The sequence below is a fragment of the Pseudochaenichthys georgianus genome, chromosome 4, assembly GCF_902827115.2.
Source record: "Pseudochaenichthys georgianus chromosome 4, fPseGeo1.2, whole genome shotgun sequence".
Classification (NCBI taxonomy): Eukaryota; Metazoa; Chordata; class Actinopteri; order Perciformes; family Channichthyidae; genus Pseudochaenichthys; species Pseudochaenichthys georgianus.
Genome location: NC_047506.1, coordinates 45,393,119 through 45,416,961, shown reverse-complemented (window position 1 = coordinate 45,416,961; position 23,843 = coordinate 45,393,119). Strand labels below are relative to the sequence as shown.

At 43.3% G+C, this 23,843-nt stretch overlaps 1 protein-coding gene across 1 annotated transcript in view; it reads left to right on the top strand.

Moving 5' to 3' along the window:
* The window catches only part of patj (PATJ crumbs cell polarity complex component), a 112,354-nt gene that overhangs the window by 45,793 nt on the left and 42,718 nt on the right, over window positions 1-23,843 (top strand). Inside the window, exons 15-18 of the mRNA XM_071203041.1 lie at window positions 326-460; window positions 3,464-3,658; window positions 5,971-6,054; window positions 9,512-9,691. Of these exons, the coding sequence (XP_071059142.1) occupies window positions 326-460; window positions 3,464-3,658; window positions 5,971-6,054; window positions 9,512-9,691 (594 nt within the window). The remainder of the gene's footprint in view (window positions 1-325; window positions 461-3,463; window positions 3,659-5,970; window positions 6,055-9,511; window positions 9,692-23,843) is intronic.

Below are 23,843 nucleotides of genomic sequence, written 5' to 3'. Positions count from 1 at the left end.
GGTTCCAGTATAGAAAAGATATATAAAATCAAACTTTGTTTATGTTTGCCCCTCATTGTTTACACTCCAGTTCACTTCATAATTGCTAAGATGCGAGGTTGGAGTTGAAAACGACACCAACAACCAAAAATGTAACAATCAGCAAGTTGACATCATTAAATTGTTTTATTTTAAATGGAAAAAAAGCGTAATTATTGTCAGACGATAACGGATGGGTTTCTAGATAGCATTTCGTCCAAGGCGAGGTCTCGCCCCTGATGTAAAGTTAGAATTCCATTATCTGTAGTTTTCTTGTATCTTTACCTTATGATGTATGCTTTTGCAGCTGTTGCCCGTCCACACTCTGCGTCTTGGTGTGGAGCTGGACTCCTTCGATGGTCACCACTACATCTCCTCAGTAGTCCCTGGAGGCCCTGTGGAGAAACATGGAGTGTTGAGACCAGAGGACGAGCTTCTGGAGGTGGATACATTTGCACTTTTGCACACAGACACATTGCTTCATCTTTGCTGATAAAAGGGGTACCACATGGCTCTACCCTGGACCCACAGTTGTTTGGTCTTTTTATGTCAGCACAAGAAGTCATCATCTATAAACAAGTGCAATTGTGATTGAATGTTGAGCTGAGGGGTGTCCTACATAGCCAGATTACAGGGTCATTGAGGTTAGTTGACCTTATTCCAGAGTTGTCCGTATATAGAAAGTGGCTCTCTTTTAAATTGGCTAGATCATCATGGCCATTTATGCTGCAGACATAACGTGCTCCATATCAAGTTCAGCTAATAGTTTACGATTGGAATTGGCCCTAACTTCTAACTTGTATAGAATATTGTCACTTTATAGTCAGTCTAGGAGCTGTTCAGAGTCTTAGCTGCGGGAATACTTTCTATATGTAAACGTGTGTAGCAGTACCTTTACATTAATGCTGCAGTAGCACGTACAGTTGAGGCCTACATGATTAGCCCCCCAGGAGTTATGGAACATTTTCCTAAGATTCTTCCCAATGTTTCCAGTATTGATAAAACTTGATATAATCAAACATTCACCAGTGCTGTTTAGTAGCTTTTGGTATATTTTGGAAAATAAAATAAGTTTTTAGGCTTGCTTTATATCAAATATAGTGAAAAATGGGTTGGTCAACAATATCAGCCCCCAGGCCATTAATAGTCAATAGTGTACCCTCTCTGAGCCACAACTGACAACAAGCTCTCAGAGTAGTTCTTGACCAGGTTGGCACAGGTCTCTTGAGGGGTTTGGCCCATTCTTCCATTGCAAATTGTTCCAGCTGGTCCAAGTTGCGTGGTTTCCGAGCATGGACATTCACTTTGAGCAGCCGCCACAGATTCTCAATAGGATTGAGATCTGGGCTCTGTGCGGGCCACTCCAGCACCTTGGTTTTGGTGTCCTTTCGGAACTGTTGGACCAATTTTGATGCGTACTTTGGGTCATTGTCTTGTTGGAAGACCCAGCGACGACCTAAGCGAAGACTAAGAGCAGATTTCTTCATATTATCCCTCAAAATGTCAACATCATTTAAATTGTTCATGATGCCTTGCACCCGAACAAGGCTCCCCGTACCTGAGGCTGCAAAACAGCCCCACAGCATGATGTGTTCTTATTTTATTTTATTGAACCTTTATTTAACCAGATAAAAGCATTGAGACAAAATCTCATTTGCAATGCTGACCTGGCCAAGAAGGCAGCAACGTTACACATAACACAAATGTTCTTAGGGTTGAAGGCCTCTCCCTTTCTTTGCCAAACATAAGCAGCATCCATGTGCCCGAACAGTTCCAGTTTAGTCTCATCAGACCAAAGCACAGACTTACAAAACTCATCTTTACCTTTCAAATGTTCACGGGCAAACCTCAGTCTGGCTCTGATGTGCTACCCTTTGAGTAAAGGGGTTCTTCTGGGACGATGGCCCTGAAGCCCACCACAATGAAGAGCCCTCACAACTGTGTTCCTTGAAACATCAACTCCAGAAGAGGCCAGGTCAGCAACAATCATCTTGGCAGATGTCCGGGGATTCTTGCTGACATCTCTGACTATTTTCCTCTCCAGAGTTCTTGAAATGTTGCGCTTCCGACCACGCCCAGGTTTGTTTCTTACAGAATGTGTCTCCTTGTACTTCGCAATGATGCACCGTACAGCAGTTCTAGACACTGTGAAGCGCTTGGAAATAGCAGTATAGCCTTCCCCCTTATCATGAGCCTCCACTATCTTCTTTCTGAGCTCAAGACTGATGTCCTTTGTCTTTGGCATGGTGAGTAGGAGTAGTAGTATAGTCTCTCTCAATACGGTATTCAAGTGCCTGTTTCTTGGAGTCCTTTTATGCTGATTGAATGCTCAGGTGTGGCTTGAAAGCTGATTGATTGATTAGGTGTGTTTTTGAAAGCAAACATTCACATGGGGGCTAATATTTTTGACCAACCCGTTTTTCACTATATTTGATATAAAGCAAGCCTAAAAACTCTTATTTTCCAAAATGTACCAAAAGCTACAAAACAGCACTGGTGAATGTTTGATTATATCAAGTTTTATCAATGCTGGAAACATTGGGAAGAACTTTAGGAAAATGTTCCATAACTCCTGGGGGGCTAATCATTTAGGCCTCAACTGTACGTGCATTTATCTTTTCTGCAGCAGCCTATATTATTGAAGCAGAACATCTGAACTAAAATACATAACATTTTATGTTCTTATTTTAGAGGATATTTGGAAACATTTTCATATTTAGTTGTGTGCATTTTGTTTTATATTATTTATATAATATGTCCTCTAGTATGTTCTTGCCATTTGCCCACTGGCTTTACAAAAAACAAATGAATTTCACATGAATACAGAATGTAGTTTAATTATTTGAAACCATCGTTTTACCACATTGGAATATGTTCTATTTTAAGAGCTAACATGGGTAGTTTTCAAGTTATTAACAGACGGGAGGCACAGACTGCATCGTTTGGTCAATTCAATATATTGTGTGTGAATGTACACAAATACTAGCTACAGTAGATGTCCTCCTGCATTCCTCTAATATCTTCAGCAACAGGTTGCTTTGCAGTGACCGTTCCCTTTGATGCATCAAATGATGCACCAGATGCCTTCAATGAGCACGCTCAGAGCCTGAGGAAGAAAGCCAGGGTTCACAATGACAGTTGATAACCACCTTGATAGGATCCCTTATCTCTGATAAGGACTTTAGATTTTACAAAACCATGGCTCTGTTAAACTTGCTTCTTAGTATACCCCCCTGATGTCACCTAGCTCTTTATAGCTTTTAAAACTCATGTTATGTACTGCCTTCATTAATTAAAGCAAACCATATAAAACGACCTCTCTTTCAATGTATGGATGACCTTAGGGCTTGGAGATATTGCCTATAGGCTATTCTCAGAACGAGTTGGCCATCTTGATTCATGTTGAAGTAAAGGTTATGTAAGCTGGTGTTTGTATTGTGTGTAGGTGAATGATGTTCAGCTGTACGGTAAGTCTCGTCGTGAAGTGGTGGCATTCCTCAAAGAAGTGCCGCCCCCTTTTACTCTGGTCTGCTGCCGACACCCGACCTCTGAACTGGGACCAGAATGTGAATCTGAGCCACGATCTGATCCCGTACTACAACCTGGACCAATGAGACAGTCGAAACCCAGTGTGGAGGAGGTAAGTAGTAGACCCCCCCCCCCCCTCCACACACACACACACACACACACACACACACACACACACACACACACACACACACACACACACACACACACACACACACACACACACACACACACACACACACACACACACACACACACACACACACACACACACACACACACACACACACGACGACTATAACACCCCTTGCTGTCCAATACCAACCAACTATGTGCAATATATATATATATATATATATGCTGTTAATAACTGTGCAATATATACCTGGCTGTTACAGGATGTGTATTTTGTAAATTGTGTAACTTTTAATTGTATTATATTTTTTATTACAACTTTTTAACTGTAATACTGTTGTATGCATGCTTATAAGCAACATTAAGCTGGCTCTTTTTCTGCTGTAACAATGTACATTTCCCCTCTGTGGGACTAATAAAGGTATTCTGATTCTGAAGAGCAACAAGGGGGACACACATTCAATATTGGTAATTGACATGAACATTTAGCAACATCTCAAACTAATTAATGAAATGTATATTTACTGCAATGGTTTTGTTCTGGTGTTGTAAAGGTATTTATATGTTTAAAACAAAAACGTTTTACACAGATGGTTGATTACAACATGCATTAAATGATTATTCTGTAATAGACATAACTGTGTTGAAAACACATCATGAACATATTGTTGTGCTACAGTTTATACACTGAACAAAAATATATATGCAACACTTTTGTTTTTGCTCCCATTTTTCATGAGATGAACTGAAAGATCTAAAACATTTTCTAGATACACAAAATAACCATTTCTCTCAAATATTGTTCACAAATCTGAAAGAATCTGTGATCGTGAGCACTTCTCCTTTGCCGAGATAATCCATCCCACCTCACAGGTGTGGCATATCAAGATGCTGATTAGACAGCATGATTATTGCACAGGTGTGCCTTAGGCTGGCCACAATAAAAGGCCACTCTGAAACGTGCAGTTTTGCTTTATTGGGGGGGTCTGGGGGGGTCCGAAAACCAGTCAGAATCTGGTGTGACCACCATTTGCCCCACGCAGTGCAACACATCTCCTTCGCATAGAGTTGATCAGGTTGTTGATTGCGGCCTGTGGAATGTTGGTCCACTCCTCTTCAATGGCTGTGCCAAGTTGCTGGATATTAGCAGGAACTGGAACACGCTGTCGTATACGCTGATCCAGAGCATCCCAAACATGCTCAATGGGTGACATGTCCGGTGAGTATGCTGGCCATGCAAGAACTGGGATGTTTTCAGCCTCCAGGAACTGTGTACAGATCCTTGCAACATGGGGCCGTGCATTATCATGCTGCAACATGAGGTGATGGTCGTGGATGAATGGCACAACAATGGGCCTCAGGATCTCGTCACGGTATCTCTGTGCATTCACAATGCCATCAATAAAATGCACCTGTGTTGTTGTCCATAACATACGCCTGCCCATACCATAACCCCACCACCACCATGGGCCACTCGATTCACAACATTGACATCAGAAAACCGCTCACCCACACGATGCCACACACGTTGTCTGCCATCTGCCCTGACCAGTGAAAACCGGGATTCATCCGTGAAGAGAACACCTCTCCAACATGCCAGACGCCATCGAATGTGAGCATTTGCCCACTCAAGTCGGTTACGACGACGAACCGGAGTCAGGTCGAGACCCCGATGAGGACGACGAGCATGCAGATGAGCTTCCCTGAGACGGTTTCTGACAGTTTGTGTGGAAATTCTTTGGTTATGCAAACCGATTGTTGCAGCAGCTGTCCGAGTGGCTGGTCTCAGACGATCTTGGAGGTGAACATGCTGGATGTGGAGGTCCTGGGCTGGTGTGGTTACACGTGGTCTGCGGTTGTGAGGCCGGTTGGATGTACTGCCAAATTCTCTGAAACGCCTTTGGAGACGGCTTATGGTAGAGAAATGAACATTCAATTCACGGGCAACAGCTCTGGTGGACATTCCTGCTGTCAGCATGCCAACAATTGCACGCTCCCTCAAAACTTGCGACATCTGTGGCATTGTGCTGTATGATAAAACTGAACATTTTAGAGTGGCCTTTTATTGTGGCCAGCCTAAGGCACACCTGTGCAATAATCATGCTGTCTAAGCAGCATCTTGATATGCCACACCTGTGAGGTGAGATGGATTATCTCGGCAAAGGAGAAGTGCTCACTATCACAGATTTGTTGCAGATTGTTTGCAGATTTTTTGCATTTATATTTTTGTTCAGTGTAATATATCAAGTGGGTGAATTCTAAATTTGACGTTGCTGCTTTTTATTTCAGATTGAGCTGAAGCTGTCGTCCATGCTCTGCACTCAGACAGAGAAGAGACAAAGCGCCACTGTGCAGGAGCAAGCACTAAAACAGGTGACCTGTCTCCCTGTGTCTCCCTGTGTCTCATTCTGCCTCACTCTGTCTCCCTGTCTCTCTCTGTCCCCCTGTCACTCTCTCACTACATTTCACTTAATGGGACTCTGTCCCATATTGTCTCACTCTATCTCCCTGTGTCTCACTCTGTCTCACTATGTTCCACTCTGCCCTATTGTGTCTCACTGTGTTTCACTCTCACTCTCTCACCCTGTCTCACTCTGTCTCATTCAGTCTCTCTCTTTCTCACTGAGTCTCACTCTGTCTTACTCCGTCCCAATGTGTCTCACTCTGTCTCACTGTGTTTCTGTTTCTCACTCTCATTTTTCACTCTCTCACTTTGTCTCAATGTGTGTCACTGTGTCTCAATGTGAATCACTCTGCCTAACGGCCCGTCCACACTACAGCTTCGACAGCTTCAAAAACGGTTTCCAACGCGTCTGCCCATTCACGTTTACGCCGACGTCACTTTTCACCGAACTGCATTGTGGGAAGCAGAGCGGAGCTTTCCTGGCGTTTCAGGCTGCAAAAGTTGAGCAATGTTCAACTTTTGAAGCTTCTGAAGCTTTCGGTCAGCCAATCAAAATCATATGCCAGTACAAGCTCTAGCCAATCAAACCGCTGCTTGTGTGTCAGGGGCGGGAGATTCATGTGATTGGTTGTTGGTCGAGCTTCAGACAAGCCCAGCTCCAAGCTTTTTTTGAAGCTGTAGTGTGGACGGGCCGAAACTGTGTCTCACTCCTTCTCAATCTGTATCAATGTGTATCACAGTTTCTCCCTCTGTCTCACTTTGTCCTATTGTGTCTCACTCTGTTTCATTCTGTCTCACTCTCTCCAATTGCGTCTCATTCTGTCCTACAATGTCTCACTGTGTTTCACTCTGTCTCACTGTGTTTCACCATCTCACTCTGACTCATTCAGTCTCACTCTTGTTCACTGTCTCACTCTCACTGAGTCTCACTCTGTCTCACTTCGTCCCAATGTCTTTCTCTGTCTCACTGTGTTTCTGTTTCTCACTCTCATGTTTCACTCCCTCACTGTGGATCACTCTGCCTCACTGTGTCTCACTCTGTATCATTGTTTCTCACTGTGTCTCACTCTATTAAGCAATTTGAGCATCTGGAAAAGCGCTATAATAAATGTAAGGAATTATTAATTAATGATATCATTGTGTCTTACTGTATATGACTTTATCTCTGTCACTCTGTATCTCACTGTCTCTTACCGTGTCTCACTATGTCTCACTGTGTCTCCAGTGTTTTACTGCACATGCAAGATGCCTTCTAAACTTCTAGAAATAGACAGTTAATAAGCTAATTTTTGGGGCCTGACGTTTGGCAGTCCCAGCTGAAGGACAAAGACATGATCATTGTAAAACTCATTTCATTTCATTTCAAACCTTTATTTATACAGATAAAATCCCATTGAGATCATTGATCTCTTTTCCAAGCGAGACCTGTTAAAGTAGTTCCACATGAAACATAAAAGCATAAACAGAACAACAAAAGGACATCATACAGCATCATGTACATAATTATCCACATAAACAGGTACCAATAGCTTCTGATTGACTAGCATCCAACCGAAAACTGAATGGTTTTGGATGAATTCGATTTTGACATTGAAATACAAACATGTATTGTTAGAGGGACTATTACACACTTCTGTGACATTATTGATGTATGATTTTATTTTATCTACAATGGGGCAAAAAAGTATTTAGTCAGCCACCAATGTGCAAGTTCTCCCACTTAAAAAGATGAGAGAGGCCTGTAATTTTCATCCTAGGTATACCTCAACTATGAGAGACAAAATGAGAAACAAAAATCCAGAACATCACATTGTCTGATTTTTAAAGAATTTATTTGCAAATTATGGTGGAAAATAAGTATTTGGTCAATAACAAAAGTTCATCTCAATACTTTGTTATATACCCTTTGTTGGCAATGACAGAGGTCAAACGTTTTCTGTAAGTCTTCACAAGGTGTTCACACACTGTTGCTGGTATTTTGGCCCATTCCTCCATGCAGATCTCCTCTAGAGCAGTGATGTTTTGGGGCTGTCGCTGGGCAACACGGACTTTCAACTCCCTCCAAAGATTTTCTATGGGGTTGAGATCTGGAGACTGGCTAGGCCACTGCAGGACCTTGAAATGCTTCTTACGAAAAGCCACTCCTTCGTTGCCCGGGCGGTGTGTTTGGGATCATTGTCATGCTGAAAGACCCAGCCACGTTTCATCTTCAATGCCCTTGCTGATGGAAGGAGGTTGTCACTCAAAATCTCACGATACATGGCCCCATTCATTCTTTCCTTTACACGGATCAGTCGTCCTGGTCCCTTTGCAGAAAAGCAGCCCCAAAGCATGATGTTTCCACCCCCATGTTGCACAGTAGGTGTTCTTTGGATGCAACTCAGCATTCTTTCTCCTCCAAACACGTCTAGTTGAGTTTTTACCAAAAAGTTCTATTTTGGTTTCATCTGACCATATGACATTCTCCCAATCCTCTTCTGGATCATCTACATGCTCTCTAGCAAACTTCAGACGGGCCTGGACATATACTGGCTTAAGCAGGGGGACACGTCTGGCACTGCAGGATTTGAGTCCCTGGCGGTGTAGTGTGTTACTGATGGTAGCCTTTGTTACTTTGGTCCCAGCTCTCTGCAGGTCATGGACTCGGTCCCCCCGTGTGGTTCTGGGATCTTTGCTCACCGTTCTTGTGATCATTTTGACCCCACGGGGTGCGATCTTGCGTGGAGCCCCAGATCGAGGGAGATTATCAGTGGTCTTTTATGTCTTCCATTTTCTAATAATTGCTCCCACAGTTGATTTCTTCACACCAAGCTGCTTACCTATTGCAGATTCAGTCTTCCCAGCCTGGTGCAGGTCTACCATTTTGTTTCTGGTGTCCTTTGACAGCTCTTTGGTCTTGGCCATAGTGGAGTTTGGAGTGTGACTGTTTGAGGTTGTGGACAGGTGTCTTTTATACTGATAACGAGTTCAAACAGGTGCCATGAATACAGTTAACGAGTGGAGGACAGAGGAGGCTCTTAAAGAAGAGGTTACAGGTCTGTGAGAGCCAGACATCGTGTTTGTTTGTAGGTGACCAAATACTTATTTTACAGAGGAATTTACCAATTCATTCATTAAAAATCCTACAATGTGATTTCCTGGATTCTTTCCCCCCATTCTGTCTCTCATAGTTGAAGTGAAACTAGGATGAAAATTACAGGCCTCTCATCTTTGGGAGAACTTGCACAATTGGTGGCTGACTAAATACTTTTTTGCCCCACTGTACGTATCATTTGATATATTGTTGTCATCTTATTTAACTTTTTACTTAATACTTCTACATCAGAATCATATCATCACTCTAGTAATAACTATAATACAATTACTACTCTGAAATGACTTCAATAGTAGTTTCAAGTGTCCGTTGTCACTGTGTATCATGAGCAGGAATCCCCTGGAGAAGAGGAGCTGATGGAGACTCAACACAGCCAGGAGGAGGAGGAGGAGGAGGAGGAGGAGCAAGATGAAGATGAAGGGGAGCTGGCCCAGTGGTCTCCAGACGTGCAGGTGTTGGAGCTGCAGAAGGAGAGAGGCAAAGGCCTCGGCTTCAGCATCCTTGATTACCAGGTAATAACAGAACCTACATCCTCCTCCACCTGCTGCTGCGTCTTTATCCTGTCTGTCTGTCTCTTCTCACATTCATACGGTATACAAAGTCTCCTCTCCTCTGAGGAGCCTCTGCTGCAGAGGGGGTGCAAGATTGGTAAATAAATCCAACATTCAATGATCTTGGGAGGCCGTTGTTTATATTTCTGAATTTGTTATACTGCTGCTACTGCCGGGAAACTTCCAGACACTACGCTCGCTCAACCATTTTTTAAATCGGTGTATCCCTAGTATTGATTATCAGTTTCAAAAGCACATTTTAAAAGTAAAGTGCCAATTATGTGCTAAGTCCTTCTCAATGTGTGATGTTGTTTGACACTGTCATTTGCAGAGACTGGTCATTATATCATAGATATTGTGTGATCTGTTTTGTTGTTGCAGAGATAGAAGTAGTTTCCAGTGAGGCGTTAGTCCAACTGTGGACCAGAGGAAAAAATAAGTCTTTTGGATTCTTTCTGTGGGGACTATAAATGTCTGTAAAAAAAACCATGAGAAGCCATCATATTCTTGTTGAAATATACACTCTGAACAGAATTGTTTGACCAGACTGGTAGGTCTGTTTCTGAAATGTATAAAAACTATTTTGGATGACACACAACCATCCTCACACAGAGTTAATGACCTCCCTATGGTTGTTTGGTGGTGGATGGACACGGTGAAGCAGGTGTGACTCGGTTCTCACACTGTACAGAGAGAACAGTGAGGAGTGTCACCGTGACATAGGCTGACTCCGGATAAACCACATCTGTTTGCACGACCAGGCTGCAGCTTCTAAGGTTCATAATGTAACATAACACAAGTCAAACAAAACATTTTTTGTCAACATTAATACCTGTGGGATGATGTAACTCAAAATCGTAGATAGTTTAGTTTTAATGGTACATATTTTTCCATTTCTTCAAAGCATCTTTTTCAGCGGTTGTTGTAAATCCATGCAAATATCTATGCACATTTTTGCCTATATAAAAACAGACTTCATTTGTGTGTTCAGGTGCTAACAGGAAGCTTTGACACCCAAGATTTGATAACCAGCTCGTGAAACATGCTTAATATTCATGTATCATTCCATTGGTCTAAGAATTGTTCTCTTTTCCTGTTTTGGTGACTGGTAAACAAGTTGATGTGAATAACATGTCTGCACATTTGCTATCTGTGACAAGACACGTGCCTGTGTTACAAAGGGATAAACGTTCTCTTATCTTTGTAGCAACTAAAACAATTTATGTTTTGCTTCGTTGCTAGCTGGGGAGTGGTTTTGGGAAACCCTGGTCTGTAGAGTTTTTCCTCCCCTGCCTTGCACTTTATCTTTAGTCACAGCTTCACCTCCAGACCTCTGCTCGCCCCCCCCCACCCATAGCCTCCTCACATCCAGCTGGGGGGGTTAACTCCCTGTGTGTGTGTGTGTGTGTGTGTGTGTGTGTGTGTGTGTGTGTGTGTGTGTGTGTGTGTGTGTGTGTGTGTGTGTGTGTGTGTGTGTGTGTGTGTGTGTGTGTGTGTGTGTGTGTGTGTGTGTGTGTGTGTGTGTGTGTGTGTGTGTGTGTGTGTGTGTGTGTGTGTGTGTGTGTGTGTGTGTGTGTGTGTGTGTGTGTGTGTGTGTGTGTGTGTGTGTGTGTGTGTGTGTGTGTGTGTGTGTGTGTGGATGATGATGTGGAAGGCAGAGTAACTTATCTGACATCTAAATGTTGGAAAATGGTACATTCTAGCCTGTGAGCTCCCCGTTCGAGCGACTGACTATTCCTTCGCAATGTAGCATTGCATTGGATATGGGCTGAAATTGTCCTGGAATGAAATTTTCCTGGCCATTTCCCTAGGAGGCCTTTGCAAAAATGTGCAGAAAAGGCATGGAAACTGCACATTTTTCAAAATGGCCGACTTTCTGATCAGTCAAGTAAAGATGTCCGCAATCATAAGAGCAATGTGTATACAACGTCTCGTGCATATTGCATATGCGAGTAGTTTGGAGTAATTTGCGACATGTAAATCGTCAAAAATTGTATATTCTCTGTTAGCTTACGACCGACCCGATTGAGCTAGGAACTTTTTTACTCCCAATTTAGCATGGCTGTGGATATGGGCTGAACTGGTCCTGGAGTGGAATTTTTCCGATCATTTCCCTAAGAGCAGTGTGCAAAAATGTGCTCAAAATGCATGAAAAACGGCCATCTTTCAAAATTGCCATTTTTGTGGGGGGTGGGGCTAATGAAAAGCCATTTGAAATATGTGTGCCATCATAATAGCAATGTGTATACAGCGTTTCGTGAATATCGGGAAAACTATATGCGAGTAGTTTGGAGTCATTTGCGACATGTAAATCGTCAAAAATGGTACATTCTTTGTCCGCCCCGATTGAGCAAGCAACTATTTTATTCGCAATTTAGCATGATATTGGATATGGGCTGAACTTGTCCTGGACTGGAATTTTTCTGATCTTTTCCCTAGGAGGTGTTTGCGAAAAAATGCGCTTAAAATGCATGAATAACACCGATTTCTCAAAATGGCCAACTTGCTGGTGGGTGGGGCTAATGGAAGCCATTTTGAAATATGTCCGCAATTCCATGAGGAATGTCTGTGGCAAGATTCGGGTAGTTTGGAGAAACTATATGTGACTATCGCACAATAGGGGGCACTACTGAGCTGGTGTACAAAAACGTACGATTTGTTTGTACAGTCTGGATAAGGTTGTATGCTGTGATGTGTGTTCCAATTTTTGCGTCCGAAGCTCATTTTGGCAATTTTGTGACATTTAAATCGTCAAAGATGGTACATTCTTCGTTAGCTTACGAGCTCCCTGTTTGAGCAGTCGACAATTCATTCGCAATTTAGCATCACATTAAATATGGGCTGATCTTTTCCTGGTTTGGAATTTTTCCGATCATTTCCCTAGGAGAAGTGTGCGAAAACGCGCTTAAAACGCACATTTTTCAAATTGGCCGACTTTTTGAGGGACGGGGATAATGGAAGCCATTTTGAAATATGTCCGCAATTCCATGAGGAATGTCTGTGCCAAGTTTCGGGTAGTTCAGAGAAACTATATGTGACTACCGCACAATAGGGGGCGCTACTGAGCCGTATTTGCTAAAAATGTACGTAATGTATTTTTTTGTACAGTATGGAAAAGGTTGTGGGCTTTCACGTGTGTTCCGAGTTTAAAGGCCGTAACTCATTTTAACACAAAGTTATGTGTCCGTTAGTGTTTTTAACCTTTCGATTTCGGGAAAAAACTGAATAGGACACGCCCATTATATTTATTTCGTCCATCCGTTCTTGAGGTATACATTTGTTGTGTTTTTGGCACCCCCTATTGTCCAAAATGAACATGCTTGTTTGTGCCTATTCCCCAAGACAGACTGAACCTATCCACCGAAATCTGTGATATTTGGATACATTTCGGATGAATTGTGAGCATTTATGTCTAGGCCACACCTTTTTGCCAATACGTTTCTCCCAATCCTCTTCTGGATCATCTACATGCTCTCTAGCAAACTTCAGACGGGCCTGGACATGTACTGGCTTAAGCAGGGGGACACGTGTGGCACTGCAGGGTTTGAGTCCCTGGCGGCGTAGTGTGTTACTGATGGTAGCCTTTGTTACTTTGGTCCCAGCTCTCTGCAGGTCATGGACTCGGTCCCCCCGTGTGGTTCTGGGATCTTTGCTCACCGTTCTTGTGATCACTTTGACCCCACGGGGTGAGGTCTTGCGTGGAGCCCCAGATCGAGGGAGATTATCAGTGGTCTTGTATGTCTTCCATTTTCTAATAATTGCTCCCACAGTTGATTTCTTCACACCAAGCTGCTTACCTATTGCAGATTCAGTCTTCCCAGCCTGGTGCAGGTCAGGTTACAGGAGGTTACAGGTCTGTGAGAGCCAGAAATCTTGTTTGTCGGTGACCAAATACTTATTTTACAGAGGAATTTACCAATTAATTCATTAAAAATCCTACAATGTGATTTCCTGGATTCTTTCCCCCCATTCTGTCTCTCATAGTTGAAGTGAAACTAGGATGAAAATTACAGGCCTCTCTCATCTTTTTAAGTGGGAGAACTTGCACAATTGGTGGCTGACTAAATACTTTTTTGCCCCATATATAAATAACCTAAACAGAGAGCAGAACACTTATATTCCAGTGAGACTCAGTTCGGTCACAGACTCAATATGCCCCATGGCTGAGTCTGTGATTTGTCCAGGGATCTTCTTCTTCTTAGTTCGGTTAGTATGTGTTTCACGATGGTGTCACTGTTTATTATTGTCTGATTTAATATCATCTTGCATCTCGTTTTCCAGATCTGCATACGCGTGATGCAAATGAAGAGCCAACAAAGTTCTCTGTTTTTTATGTCCATCTTTTCATCCAGAATACAATACATAATTGAGATATATTTGATATTGAATTCCAAACCGATGCCTCGCAGGAGTGAACAGACCTCCTCTGCTCTGTAGCAGTCCATGAGGAGGTGCTGTAAAGTCTCGTCCTCCTCACAGTTAACCATCGGACATGTTTTAGTTGTAACATAGCAGCTCCATGAGACCACAGCTCTGACCGCAAGTCTGTTGACCGAGATTAGCCACCTCACTTCTCTCATGCTCTCCGAAAGCTGCTTACATTTTATTAATTTCAATACTTTACATCCTTCATCAGATGTTAGGTTTTTGTATGTTATAGAACCACCATATTTGAAGTCATTAACCATTTTAAAAATCACTATTCGGTAGTCCGTTCCAATCTATCTTTAAATGCGCAAATTCAGTTATGAAGTCTTCATAAACTAATTTGTAATAGGGTCCATTTCTCGCTCTGCCTCTTCTTTTTTTCCATCCTCAACCCAAGGTGCTTTCCTATATATTGCAGCAGTAATATTTTGTACAAAGGTAATTTTGAGTTTAATATCCAGGTCTATGGCTCCCAGGCCTCCATATTCCTTACTTTTGAATAATAAATAATGTTTAGTGACTTCCCTTGTTGTACCACACACCAAATTGACACACTGTTGAATTGCTTAATTATTTGCGTGGGTGGGGGGGAAAATGGATTTTGCGAAGTATGAATGATTTTATAATGTATAGTCTTGATTTATAATTTGTATTTTTATTCTCCCATTTTTTTATTTGTTCTTTGACTTCACTTAGTTTGATCTCCCAATTGAGGTCAGTACAGTTGTTGTGACCAATAGTTAATCCAAGTATTTTAATTTCTTTTTTCACTTGAATGTTTATGTCCCGTTTGGCATCGTCAGCGCTGATCCCAACACCTTCAGTTTGGTTGTAGTTCAATGTTGCTCCTAATGCCAATTCATATAGGTTTGATATCATTGTTTTACACCTATGGGCCATCGGCCACAGCTCTCACCAAAGAGCACATTGATAACGACTCTATATTAAACAAACTAATTATAGTAGATTAACTACATTATTCAAAAGTGTACAGTAACTTTGGATAATAACAAGGGAATAATAAACTGAGCCTCTCTTTTCCTCCCTCTCTCTCCTGACGGCCCGTCAGTATCTCATGCAACTGGCTGATCCAGTAATGAGTCACGTGACCCGAAAGTAAAGAATAAACATATTTATAACTAGTTTAGCTTGTTCCAGAGGTGGATAAAATAGCTAAGTTTGTTAGTTCTAACTTAAAGTGTGTGTTTTGCTCCGCTCACCAGTCCGTCACAGCGGACAGAGCTGCAGGTCAGATCATAGAGCTGCATCATGTAGAGCTCCAGGTGATCATAGAGCTGCATCATGTAGAGCTGCATCATGCAGAGCTGCAGGTGATCATGCAGAGCTGCGTGTCTCCTTCAGCAGCAGCTGATCTGATCTCGCTCTCTCTCGCGTCCGATTAGACTTCACTCGCGTTCATGTCCATATCGATCAGATCTGAGAGAGTTAGATTTGCCGGTCTTCAGCATATTTTACCGGTCATAGTTACCAGCTTACTCTGGTACAGTTCGTTAACCTATGCCAAAGTCAACTTTATTGTCAATCTTTCAGTTTGTGTGTACAGACAGAGAGATCTAAATACCGTTTTCCCACAATCCCGAATACAACAACAAATATATATAAAAATATGTTTGCAAATATGTATAAACCTATATATACACCATCAAAGACACATTTATAAATATGCACACATTAAGACCTAAATAAAAGCACAACAATCAATATATACAAAAATAATAGTCACTTCAATATCTTTGAGAATGTACATTAGTGCCAGACTGTCCATAGCAGAAAAAGAAAAGTGGCTGGTGCTGGATTTGAGTGTCTGTGTGTTTGGGGTGTTATGGTCCAGTGGGGACAGGGGGAGGGAGGGGAGAGAGTTCAGCCTCCTGACAGCCTGGTGTAAAAAAGCAGCAGTGTTCACTATGCGCTGCAGGGTCTTGCGGTTGGATTCTGTGCAGCCTCAGAACCACAGCGTGATGCAGCTGCTGAGGTGCCTCGGCAGAAGGAGAGCATGATGGAGGGGGGGAAGCTCCTGCTCTCTTCAGTTTGCGGACAAAGTAGAGGCGCTGCTGGGCTTTCTTGGTGATTGACATGGTCTTGTTGGTCCAGGAGAGTTCATCAATGCTGCTCACCTGCTCCACAGCAGCACCACCAATGCTCGTGGGTGGGGGTGTCATCCGCAAACTTGATGAAGTGGTTGGAGCTGTGGGTGAGTGTGCAGTCGTGGGTCAGCAGGGTGAACAGCAGGGGGCTGAGCACACATCCTTGGGGGGCCCCCGTACTCAGTGTGATAGTGACTGATGTGTTGTTGCCGACCCGTACAGATTGGGGTCTGGCATTGAGGAAGTCCAGCAGCCAGTTGCAGAGAAAGGGGCTGAGGCCCAGGTTTGTTAGTTTAGAAACCAGCTGTTGGGGGATGATAGTGTTGAACGCTGCGCTAAAGTCTATGAACAGCATCCTAACATAAAAGTTTTTTGTGTCCAAGTGGGTGAGGGCTGGGTGGAGAGCAGAGGAGATGGCATCCTCAGTGGACCGCTTCGCTCTGCATGCAAACTGAAACGGAACCAGCGAGGGGGGGAGGGTGGATTTGATTTGTTTCATGACTAGCCTCTCAAAGCACTTCATGATGGTGGAAGTCAGCGCTACGGGCGGTAGTCATTGAAGCAGGAAGGTGATGACTTCTTTGGCACAGGTATGATGGTGGTTACCTTGAAGCACGAGGGAACAATAGCCTGGCTCAGGGAGATGTTGAAGATGTCTGTGAGGACATCTGTGAGCTCAGCGGTGCAGTCCTTTAGCACACGCCCAGAAGCTTTCTGGGTGTTAATCCTTAACAGTGTGCTCCTCACACTGCCTGGGGACAGACAGATAGCCTGGTCATTGGGTGGAGGCGTTGTCTTCTGTGCAGGTGTGCTGTGCTTCGAAGCGTGCGAAGAAGCCGTTGAGGTTGTTCAGCCGAGAGGTGTCACTGTCACAGGTCTGTGGTGGTGGTTTGTAGTCAGTGATGGTGGTTTGTAGTCAGTGATGGTCGTGATACCCTGCCACAGGCTCCGTGTGGCTCTGCTGTGACTGAAGTGAGCTGTAATCTTCCGGGTGTACTATTGTTTGGCTTTCCGGATGCCACGGGATAGGTCGGCCCTGGCTGCTCTGAGACCAGCTGGGTTGCCCTCTCTGAAGGCAATGTTGCGGGCCCTCAGCAGCCTGTGGACCTCTCCTGTCAGCCATGGCTTCTGGTTGGCCATGATGGTGATGGATCTGGTGTGGGTCACATCCTCAATGCATTTGGTGATGTAGCCCGTAACAGTTTCTGTATATTCCTGGATGTTGGTGGTGTTGTTGTATGTGGCTTGAGTGCAGCTGTGCTGTCCTCTAACCAAAACACGTACCTCTTTGGAAACTGGTTTGGTGACTTTAACCCCGAGGTCATTATGCCGGTTTTAGCTTAACAGTGAGGTGATCAGAGAGTCCGATGTGGGGGAGAGAAGCCTTGTAAGCTCCTTTTTTAATTGTGGTAAAAACAAGATCCAGGGTGTTGTTTTCTCTTGTTGGGAAATCAACATGTTGATGTATTTTTGGCATGAAAGTGTTCAGGTCAGCATGGTTGAAGTCCCCAGGGACTACGAGAAGGCTGTCTGGGTGTGCTGTCTGCTGTTCAGAGATAGCCCGGTACAGCTCACCGAGTGCCGCTTCTGTGTCCTTGTTGTTGGAGCTGGGGGGATGTAAACAGCAGCAGGATGGTGTTGATTTCCCTTGGAAGATGGAAATATTCTGAACAGTGTTTGCAGACTACCACAGCATCCCGATACCAAGCATCACTGATGTAAACAATAACACCACCGCTGCGAGTATTCCCCCCGCTAACCGTGGCTCTGTCTAAGCGGTAGCATGTTAGCCGGGTGAGCTGAATGGCAGAGTCCGGGATGTTGTCATTTATCCATGTTTCCATGAAAACGTACACACAGCATTCTCTCACCTCACTCTGGGTCGACCGGATAAGTCTTATATTGTCCATTTTATTGTCCAGGGAATTGTCCATTGAGCGTACATTTGCCATGAGAATGCTCAAAATAGCGGGACTGTGTGGGCTAGCCGCTAGCCTAGCTCGGATCCCTCTGCGCTTACCCCTCTTCTCCTTCCTCTCATACCGCCTGCGGCGTCTCCTTTCCAGCTGGGGGGTAGCAATCCACGGTCGGGCAGAGTATTCCGATGCCGCTAAGTTCCTCTGCAAGCATAGCATCCAGTGTGTGGTTTGTTGTTATTTTCTTGTCCAGCAAGAACTCGCGACTGTACTGTCTACTCCTGACTGTGCTGTCGGTCCGGGGTGGTTGAAGTGAACTCAACAGACGTGAACAACATACCGACGAAACATTAAAAACACTGAAGAATTGGGAGAGCGAGGGGCCGCTGCGTCTGTCTGTGCCGCCGTCTTTGTTTATTATCCCTCACATCGGACAAGGTAAAACTCCCAAAGAAGGGGGTCACGTGATGCATTCAGAGTGAGAGGTGCGTTTTTGCCGTGCTCCTGCCTCAAGGGCCGATTATTATATGCTACAGTATTCAGCAAACACAACTGCAGAGCTGCAAACATTGCAAACAAACTAAGGTCTACAACACCCAGTTGTCTTTGTGTATTTGTGAATGAAGCGCCATCTCATGGTTAAATCCTAAAATTGAACAAATGGGGAAATTTGGCAACGCCCTCTTAGGAAATAATTGGTGGGCTTTAATCTCCCAGCCACTGGGATCCGCTGGGTTTTTGGTTGGAATCCGCTGGGTGGAGTCCTATCTGGAGTGCTACATCTGTAGCTCCCCTTACAGATATGTATTTGGACTCTGTTAGCAGGGGGGGCTTACCCCCAACTTTGAGTCTTGCCAATATCTCTGTCATTTAAAAAATAATTGCCTTATACGCGGACAATATCTTGCTATTTTGTCGTGCCCCAAGCTGTCGATTCCTACTACCATGACAGTCTTTAGTGAGTTCAGTGCCATATCTGGCTACAAGATCAATTATAGTAAATCTGAAGCTATGCCTTAAGGTGTCGCCAAATTTGAAAGATCTATGGAAGCTTAATTGTGCCCCTATCTGTGCCGCAGTTAAGAGAGATTTGGAACGATGGCACAACCTACCACTGCCCTTGATGGGTCGGATCAGTCTCGTTAAGATGAGTGTCCTCCCCCGTCTTTTATATCCTTTACAGATGCTCCCCCTGTACTTGACCAAAAAATGTATTTCGATTTAGAAAAATCCCTTTCTAAATGTATTTGACATGGCAAAAAACCCAGACAGAGGCTTAATATACTCCAGAAATCTACAGATAGGGGTGGCCTTTCTATGCCTAATTTGATATTTTACAACTGGGCCTGCCATGCAGGCTACGTTTGGTCATGGCTATGTGCATATCTCAAAAAGGAGATTTGTGTTGATTCCTGGGCTTGTTCTCCATACTCACTTTTAAGCCTGTTCACTTGTGATAAAAAGATTAATTCAGATGTAAAATGCAATCCTATTATATACAACAGTATCAGAGTCTGGCATGACCTTTCTAGATATTTGGGAAGGAAGGATGTAAAGTCCTCGTTGTCGCCTATAGTTCAAAATCCTGACTTTCCTGCAGGCACCAGTTCATCTGTGTTCTCTTTGTGGAGGGACAGGGGTATTCACGTAATTGGTGACTTATTCAAGGATGATATTTTCTTATATTTCGGGCAGCTACAAGACATATTCGATATCCCGAAACAGCATTTCATTGGATATCTGAAAATAAGGCATGTTGTTACTTCACTGACTACGTCTTTTTCTCTAAACCTCCCTTGCAATGACGCAGAGAAGTTCATCTTGGAGCGCCAAAATTCAAAGCATTTCATTTTATTCACTCCTTGGTTCTGCTGGCACATACAAACTGCCGAATATTTCCCGTAAATGGGAGATTGATTTGGGTACTGAATATATTGAAGATGATTGGCAGGCATCTATAAACTTAATCAGAACCACGTTTATATATAACAGACTGAGGGGAAACCCAGTATACGATTCTTCACAGACATATTACTCCTGTCACATTACATAAAATAGACCGTTCCATTTCCCCTTTTATGTGTTAAATGCCATTCTGACAGGGGAACCTATTTCCACTGCTTTTGGGAAAGTAAATTAATATCTTGATTCTGGACATTTATTTCCAAGGAAATAAGGGCGATATTGAAAAAGAAAATTAAGAAGGACCCTGGTGTTTTCCTTCTTGGCCTTCACCAACCTTTTTAAGCCCAAGATCCCCGACCTCGGCCTGGTGAAGGGTAGATCTACCTATTGCAGAATTGAGTAAAAAGACGGCCCAGACAGTACTTCCAATTTGAGGCCTTTTTATGGCTAATTGCATCTGAATTACATCAAATCATTTGGTGAGACTTCCAATTTGATTAAACCAAGAACACAACATAACTAACATGTCAAAAAGGATATATATTTACATCATACCTATCATTTTAAGTTTCATTCATTCCTTCATTACAATCCTAAATATACATTTATTTTCCATTTGTTTGAGTGAATGAGTGCATTGTTTTGTTGACAGCAACAACAACAACGAAAAAAACAACATTTAAGATTAACATTAAAACTAGTTATTTTTACAAATTGTAAATTCTAACAACATTCTTTATCGTTTGGGATGTTAAGATTCACCGATTCCCATCGGTATAAACGTTCAAGATGCGAGTGCACCGGTTGAAAGAGTGCACATCGGCTACAGTTTGGGTTGAACTTGCGATGCATTGTTTGTAGCGTCTTTGCATCGGTAAAAAAACGATTAATTTATATAATATCCTGTCAGCACTCAGCAGAGACGACCTTTGATCTTTGCTTCGCACTACGGAGGCCGAGAGTCTCAGTTATCAACACACATGGAAGTCGAAGAGAAAGAGAAACACAGCGCACAGAAAGATACCTACAAATCAAATGTTTGGCAACACTTCAGATTTTTCAAGAAAGACAGTCAACTTGAAAAATCTCTCGCAAATTGTAAACGATGCCGTGCCGCTTTAAAGTACACAAGTAGTACGAGGAACATGGGGTCTGCGGCTGAAAAGAGAAACCTGAAAGTTAGACATGTGAGTGAAATCACTCAGTGAGGTGTTCTGTCAGAGAGAGTGGTGTTTAGTTTACAGCAGCCTGTGACGGCAAATAATAGTTTAAATGTCTTCCTTACTGTAAGCAGTTATGAAAGAGCTGTTTGTGAAAGGTTATTTGTATTCTTTATTGTTCCTATAGAACCCACTGCTTTCTGCTCACTGGTGAGTCAGCCTATGAGTGTTCAGCACATCAGGCTGGCAGCTGTATGGGCATTGCTCTGTGGTAGCTGCTATTTGCACATTGTTAATCATGAGCAATGCATCCTTACATTGTTTAACTGTGAGGTGTTATAACATGGTACTTTACTCTGGAGACAGAGAACACTACTACGCTTGTGAAAAGGCCAGTTTGTGAAAGGTCCAAGTGTTTGTTTTTTTTAAGGTAAAAAAGAAACGGCATGATGAGATGCGCAGTACTAGTAGAGAGAACCAAATATGTAAAGCACTTTTGTTAATTTATGATTTGCATATAAGGAATAAAACAAAAGTACTCTGTCGTACCATATTGAAGTATCATTATTTTGCATCGTGTTGAATCGCATCGTATCGCCCCGAATCACATAATGTTGAATCAAATCGTATCGTATCGCATCGCCTGGTGTTTCAAATGTATCGTTAATGTATCGTATCATTGGCAACGTATCGAGATGCGCATCGGCCTCAGTGATGGAGATGCACATCCCTATTACCCATGCATAAACCATTGGTGCATTCACACCGGACGCGATGCGATTTTTGGGGGCGGCGCGATTACATGTAAAGTCAATACAAAGACGCGGACAGACGCGGTTGATGCGAATGACACATTCGCGCAGTAGCCAATCAGCGGTGAGGATCTCAGCCTACCGTCACTGACGTTGAATCAGAAAACCAAATCAGCAGCCGGTAGCTGTTAGCACTCAGAGCTCACAGCTCCTCATATCTGTTCAGAAACTGGACAAAAGTTAAACAAGTACAAACCACAGACTGTCTGTGTCATGGTGAATACAGTCGCTGTTGTATCTGTGTCTGTATCATGTTGTTGTGAGTTTGGACGGAGCAGCTACAATGTTAGTTTAGCCTGATCAATTCGATCTCCATTCAGAAAACACGCATTTTAAAAGGTTTTTCGCCTGCCGTCTTGTCTGCACACTTATCAAAGCATTAATTCATGTTTTTTACTAACCGGTATCAGTATGTAGTTATTCCGGCATCATTTTGAAATGTGTATTACAATTAAATCTCAGTAAAATATGTTCATTTTGTTGTAGTTGGTATAGACCAGGGGTCTGCAACAGGCGGACCGCGGTCCGGATCCGGACCTATATGCCGACCTATACGGACCCGGACCTATAATCAATACATTAATAGGGGATTTCAATTTTGACGGGGCGATTCTATTTTAACCGCTGCCGACAGGGGGCGAAAGAGTGAGCGATACAGGGAGAGAAACACAGAAGAAGAGACGAGAGCGCGGCAGAGAGAAGCGGAGAGGAAAGTGAGTGAAGAGAAGAGTTAGCGATACAGGGAGAGAATCGGAGAGGAGAGTGAACAGGCGTATTAGCGGCAGACAGGGAGAGACAAATAATTACACATGGCGCTCTCCAAGAAGAGGAACGTGGACAGTGAGAAGAACAGAGCTTTGAACCCTGAGTGGACTCATTCATGTTCATCCTGCCCACTGGGAGCACAGAACCAGTGTGTCTCATTTGTTCAGAGACCGTGGCGCTCATTAAAAGTGACAAAACGCCACTATGAGATAAAACGCAAAGTGTTTGACCAAACATTCCCTCTCAAGTCAGAACTGAGGTCACAAAAAATAAGCAGTCTCAGAGCCCAATATGATCAGTCCACCAATCAATCAATCAATCAATGTTTATTCATATAGCCCAATATCACAAATGTTACATTTGTCTCAGTGGTCTTCACAGTGTGTACAGAATATCAGTATGACAAGACGACACCCTCTGTCCTCAGACCCTCACATCGTACAAGGAAACACTTCCGGAGAAAACCCAGTTTAAAGGGAACATGGATAAACCTCAGGGAGAGCAGCAGAGGAGGGATCCCTCTCCCAGGACGGACACACATGCAATAGATGCCGTGTGTAAATCGAAAAGATAATACATTTACAACATAGGTAGTCCAGATGTTTGGAAATGCATGTGTCTATAATAAGAAGATGAATCCATGAGGATGTCAGCAATCCTGTGGGAGCCATCAGTGAAGTATTATGGTGAGAGTCTGGCAGGACCGCAGAGACCGGTTCAGCCACGACTCGAAGTCCAGGACTCAGATCCAGTGCTCAGGATAGAGGATCCAGGACACACAACCACAGCAACAGGATTAGCCTCGACTCAGGATCCCGGCGTATATATGGACACAAAAAAGAGATTTGGGGGAAACTGGGTTAATCGGAACATGAGAGTACACAGGTACAAACAGCCAGAAAGACGGAGTAAGGTGCCCCCCCCCCCCAACAGTCCAAGCCTAAAGCAGCTAAACTAACGTGTCTACATACATGCACTCCATTAGGATAGGTTGAGGGAAAAGGGTAGCAAGTAAGAAGTAG